This window comes from Sinocyclocheilus anshuiensis, unplaced genomic scaffold, assembly GCF_001515605.1.
Source record: "Sinocyclocheilus anshuiensis isolate Anshui unplaced genomic scaffold, SAMN03320099.WGS_v1.1 scaffold914, whole genome shotgun sequence".
Classification (NCBI taxonomy): domain Eukaryota; kingdom Metazoa; phylum Chordata; class Actinopteri; order Cypriniformes; family Cyprinidae; genus Sinocyclocheilus; species Sinocyclocheilus anshuiensis.
The window spans coordinates 27,656-33,361 of record NW_015539870.1 but is presented as its reverse complement, the minus strand read 5'-3'; the positions used below and the strand labels follow the sequence as shown (position 1 = coordinate 33,361).

Genomic DNA, 5,706 nt, shown 5'->3' with positions numbered 1-5,706 from the left:
TTTGTAACATTTTGTAAAAGTATTACTAAATCGTTTTAAACCGGATCTTTGAAAAGAATTGCTCGAAAGAACCGAATTTCGGAAGTGAGTCGGACCTCCCATTATTATCGAGGTATTACGCAGATCCTTTTATCTGTTGCAGATCCTTTTATGCACAGCCAGGAATTTCAAATCTGGTTCACGTAAGATATTTTAATAAACTGTGTTAAATAAAGAACAAACTAAATGTTGAACCGAGTCAGTAAAATGCGCTTCTCCAAATGGAGCTATCGGGCTGCCGTAGCCGCGTGTTTGGTGGTGGGTGGGACAAATACAAAGGCAAGCAGGTCAAGAGGAGGAGAAACCACGTGTGACAGCCAGGCTGAGAATTGTCCTTTGCAAGTAAAGTTGTTTTTGTAGTATCTTTGCATGTAACCAGGCAGCCATTCCGTCTGACGGAGAAGGCCATACAACAAACCCGCATCACAGCCCTCAGCGCCGGACATCTGTTGCTTAACTCCGAAACCAAAAAAGTCTTCTGGGAAACGAATCATGGTTAGCAAGACGGATGACATCCCAGCATCAGTTCCGAACGGCAACCCCGTTGATCTTGCCCGGGAAGGCGAGATAGCAAACAGCAAAGACACCAGCAAGACAGCCTTGAAGGATCCATGTGCCTGCGGTAAGTGAGCTTTAAAGCCATTTACATTGTAGCATGTAGAAGTCACTCAGCTCTAACTGACCCTGATGTATTTTAACAAAAGCCCATTGCAGTTTAGAGTAAATCAGTGTTGAGATATGTTGTATGATTGACTGGATAGAGGTCAAAGTGAGGTAGGTATCAAAGGCCATAAACAGGCAAAGTGCTGCAGGGGTGTCTGCTTAACACCCATAAACACCATTATGTTCCTGAAAGGGAAGTAATGTTAGGTGCCTTCAGCATGCTTACAGCCTTGTACAGGCCATTCATTTTTTAGGTCTTGCCTAATGTACTTTCTTGATCTGGATCTTATCGTGGTGCTTGGCTGTTGATAAACTCATTCACATGGTATTTCTCAGTAGATGAATTTCTAAAAGAAGGCAGGTTATAAAGCTTAAATTGAAATAAAAGTTCCATTCTGTGTCAGTGGTGTGATTGGGCTTCTCTTTCTGATTTTTTCAGTCATTCATTATTACTGGATACATATTTAAATGATCTTGTTGTGGTTGAACTATTTCTATCAAATGTTTTTGTGTGATTTTAATACTAATTTAGGGTAATAGGATGGTAAACTATAGCAAAGGTGAATGTAAGCAGAGGTCTGTTTACTCAGGCATTATTATTTTGCATGAATACACACATAGCAGTGACAAAAATCAAATTAAGAAGTGTTTATTGTAATTTAATGTGTCCCAGTTCAGCTTTTTCAGTCATTTAGGACTGTAGCCTAATTTGCAATTACATGAAACAATACTACAATCAATTTAAATATTTTGTTTGAATAAAAAAAATGTTAATTGCAATACAGCACAAAAGACAACAGAATGACAAACATTTACTGTATGTGTGCTGTAGCAAATTAAACAATAAGTGGAGATCTGGGACAAATGATTCAACAACCACCTGCTGAAGCTCTTAAACTTGAACGCTAGAGATCAACCGGGACGTGTTGTTTGTTATTTACAGGGTAACTTTCATTATTAACAGTGTAAAGAGTTGTCAGTAGCCTTGCTGTGTGTGAGATCCTGACGCACATGTTCTGTAACAGCGCGCATGAGCGCCAATGAACTGAAGGTCACCTTCAGTGGGACGGAACTATTGAGCGCGAGAGGGGGAGCGCGCTTTTACTACGGTCTGATCTTTAGGTGACTCTTGATTGAATAGTTTAAATGGCCAAAAGAGCCTATTATATCGTAAAGTTTACTTAATTTACTTTCAAAAAAATATCGTATTAATAATTAATAGCTTGTTTAAACGCGCGCCTGTCAATCGGCCCCCCTCTTGTTTTCATTCAGGAAAAGTGTTGCGCTCCTCGACCGGGAAGCGGAAGTAGCCACGCAAGGAAAGTCATGGTGCATGTATGCTGAAATAAGGTTATTGCTACCAGTTAAATATAGAGGGATCTGTTTGGTAAGTGCTGGGATCACACAGTTTGCCTACCACGTAGGAGTGATCCTGTAATTTGCGAATCATTTTCGAGCTACAATCTGTCATTAGATCCGTTGTAGAGCACATAGCCGGGTGTTGTGCGCTCTGTCAGTTGGCGAGCTGCTTCAGTTCGTGTCACATTTAAGGAGACCTTGGAAGAGACTGACTGGCATTATGGCACCAGACAGTTGTGGAATGGGTCACTCTCTGACAGCCTTTGACTGTGTTTAATATGTTGGATTTGATGCTCGAGATGATGTCTGATTGTGCCTGATGTGATCTCTTTATTAGCTGTGAAAGTAAATGTCTTTGTGCGTTTGACATGATTTGTATGCAATTGCATTATGATTATATACGTAATAAATGTTTAATAAAGCTATTTAGGAAGCTGGTTAGACCGTTTTTGTTTTGCACAGCAATTATACTGTAATTTTTATTGCCAATCTGCAAGCTTTGTTCAGCTTCATATTCCAATTTTTCATTATCAGCTGCTTTTGAGGATGCTCTCATTCAAAAACGTTTTGCACAGATATGAATAGTACTTAACTATAGTAGTACTGTTGTTAAGTATAATAGTACTGTTATTTTACATATAATAAAAGAATTGGGTTCGCATGAGGGCATCTATGTTGAGATCACATGATCAGCTACATTTGACTAGTTTTTATCTGTCCTACACTGAAAAGAAATTGGTGTAGAAACAATTTTCACACAGAAATTGCTAGTAAATGTACAAACAGTTGTTTACAAACAAAGAAACGGCAAGTAACACATTAAATTAAACGTGACATTTTTATAGTAGAAAAACTGAAATAGTGTTTTCTTGTAAAATATACTACAGTAATCTTTATTATATTTACAACTCTTAATCATTTTTACAGTGTATTTTTGCATGATTCTTTCTGTTTAATCATGGCTGACTGTAAAAAAATTGTGTACCTTTTGCACAGCTTAAATTACAAGGATCACTTCCTGCAGCTTTTGTATTACTAGTGGCAAATGTTCAACACCATGCGCTGTTGTCCCAACACATCATGTCACTCCACAGGGGACCTGTAGAGGCTGCAGACTCATTTATGTCTTGCTTACGTCTCATTTAGGCCACCATGATCACAGTTGTGATAAAGTTTGGCAGGTGTCCCTTGTTGTGCATGCCTAAAGGTTTAATGGCCACGTTTGCTTCGTTTTTCAGATTGTGTTGAAGCATTATTGTTTTCACAATGGGACTTTGCATTTGCCTTTTTATCATTGATAAAATTCACTTTATCGTAGGGAAAACAATAAATTTGCCTAGTTAGGAGTGTAATAGTGTAATATCTCTGTCCTGAACACTCTGAATGATTTACCTGCATAGGGTTGCATATTAATCGTTAGGGTTTTATTTTTATTCTGAACTGTTCTGAACTTCTGCAGCAGTGTGTTAATGCAGTGTGTTAATGCAGTGGTTCTCAAACTTTTTTGGTCGCGCCCCCCCTTTAAACCTATAAAAAAATCTGGCGACGCGACATGACAAAACCCCGACATTAAACTGATGTCTTGTTCTATTTATGACGTACTGACACAAAGTTAAAATGATTTGCAACGGTCACTTTGTCGCTTCCAGTGTAGACTTGCGGCGCGACGCGACAACTGTAGTGTACGGTATAGACACAGCAAGTGAAGCCGAGAGCAAGATATGCCTCGTCATATTTTCTGCATTTAGCTTTTAAATGACCAGCACCTGCCTGGGTCTGTGCGACTTCATCTATGGCTTTTCTCTTCCCTTTCACAAAAAGATCCATCTCCCATTCTAAGTTACGTCCTTTGGCTGTTTACAGTTTTATTTCTTTTCTTTTTCTGCTGATGGGGGGCGCGCCCCCCACTTTGAGAACCACTGTGTTAATGTATTAAATTCACACTGTGTTCACACACTATATAGATTGTGATGGGCTTAAAGGTGCGATAGGTGATTGTCTTCAGAAACATCTTTTGTTTATGCTGGTTGAAAGTCTCTTCACATCCCGATAGCAATCATTAAGTTAAGTGGTCCAAATGTATTTATCTGTATTTATATATTCTGTGGAAGGCGTAGGACCAAGAAATGTTCGTCCAATCAAAACGCTCAGTCCGAGCGTTTTAATTCGCTTTCCTACCTGCCTGTCAATGTATGTATCTGTATACCTTTGCGCACCCGGTTCGCGCAGACAGGATATGACACTAGCGCGTTCACGCACGCTGTGCAGACAGAGCGAAAATGGCAGACAAACATCAACAACCCGATCTTCCTTCCTGGTATTGTAGTATTACTTTTAAAGTTTTCTCACCAGTGAATGACACATGATGTAGCCCAGTGGTTCCCAATTCCAATCCTCGCGCCCCCTGCTCTGCATATTTTGCATGTCTTGCTTAGTTAATGCACCCGATTCAGATAACCAGCTTGTTAGAAGTGAGCTACGTGCATGAACTGTGTTCCGATCGATATGATCCCTACACAGTGTTCATTGCTCCCTACTCCCCGAGCAGGGGAAATCCATTTAAGTTTACTTCACTTCGGAACATGGGCTGGAATTAGGAACCACTGATGTAGCTTATTGTAGTAATGTTGTCTCTGGTATTCTGGTCTGTGAGTGTGTATGCGTTCAGGGGGCGTGGCTTTGGAAGGCAATTGCAGGGAGGGTGGGATGTTCGCTTTCAGTACTATCAGGCTAAAGTTAGCATTTTCCAAGATCTCCTACTGCACCTTTAATGGATAATGGTTGGAGTAAACATAGAACATAGAACTTAGAACATGCTCAGCTTTAGTGTCATAGGGAGATTAGCATATCAGTATAGTCTAATGTAAACTGGTTTCATCTGATCCTCCAGCCTTCAGATTCACTAAATGTGGCGTATAGCTGGACTTCACCCAGCTGAGGGAGGACTGAAGGACATGGGGATTGACTTTGGGGTTGTGCAATGCCGAGGCAGAAACATCATACACACTTTGATCTATTTAAAAGCCAGCCATTGTTGTGATGCAATTCAATGGAATGGCTGGTTTGAAATTAGTGCTCGACCGATATGTGTTTTTTGACAGCCGATACCGATGCCGATATCTTGGAAAGCAGGGTGGCCGATATAAAGCCGATATAATTGTATTTATTTTAATTAATATTCAAGAAATTTGAAATCATTTGAAAATGGATTAAAGAATAAATGTGTAAAATAAACATACTTATACTTTAGATGACAAAGTATTTTTCACAAATAAATAAATATTTAATAAAAATATAATTAAAAAGGAAGTAGCCTAAATACTGTAACCAACAGGGCACTCAGTATTCTGGGAAGTTTGTGTGCATTGGGAATCATATTTTTTCAAATAAAGCCAAGGTAACACTCATTTTACATACAGCACAAATACAAACACATACAAATTACATGAATATGACAGTGGGCAAATGCATAAAGCGCAGCATCATTTGAAATCACGAGTTTACGATCACGCGTCTTCAGTGAAGCTGAACTCTCCTCCTGTCAGCTTTCAATTCACACGGACCGACCGTAATGCAGAGAACACGCGATCATGCAGGATACAAATGCACACTTCACACGATCTCACAGCTGGATTCGACTAAGTC

The 5,706-nt window shown here is 39.6% G+C and overlaps 1 protein-coding gene across 6 annotated transcripts in view; it reads left to right on the top strand.

Moving 5' to 3' along the window:
- Positions 1-284: 284 nt before the first annotated feature.
- The window catches only part of LOC107685050 (clustered mitochondria protein homolog), a 25,687-nt gene continuing 20,265 nt past the window's right edge, over positions 285-5,706 (top strand). For 4 of the 6 annotated variants that reach the window (XM_016481493.1, XM_016481489.1, XM_016481490.1 and 1 more), the window contains exon 1: positions 285-661. In XM_016481493.1, coding sequence (XP_016336979.1) covers positions 532-661 — 130 coding nt within the window. In that variant the 5' untranslated portion in view covers positions 285-531. Of the gene's footprint in view, positions 662-2,020; positions 2,090-5,706 lie in introns of those variants that run through there. The other 2 variants (XM_016481491.1, XM_016481492.1) reach the window with 2 other exon arrangements.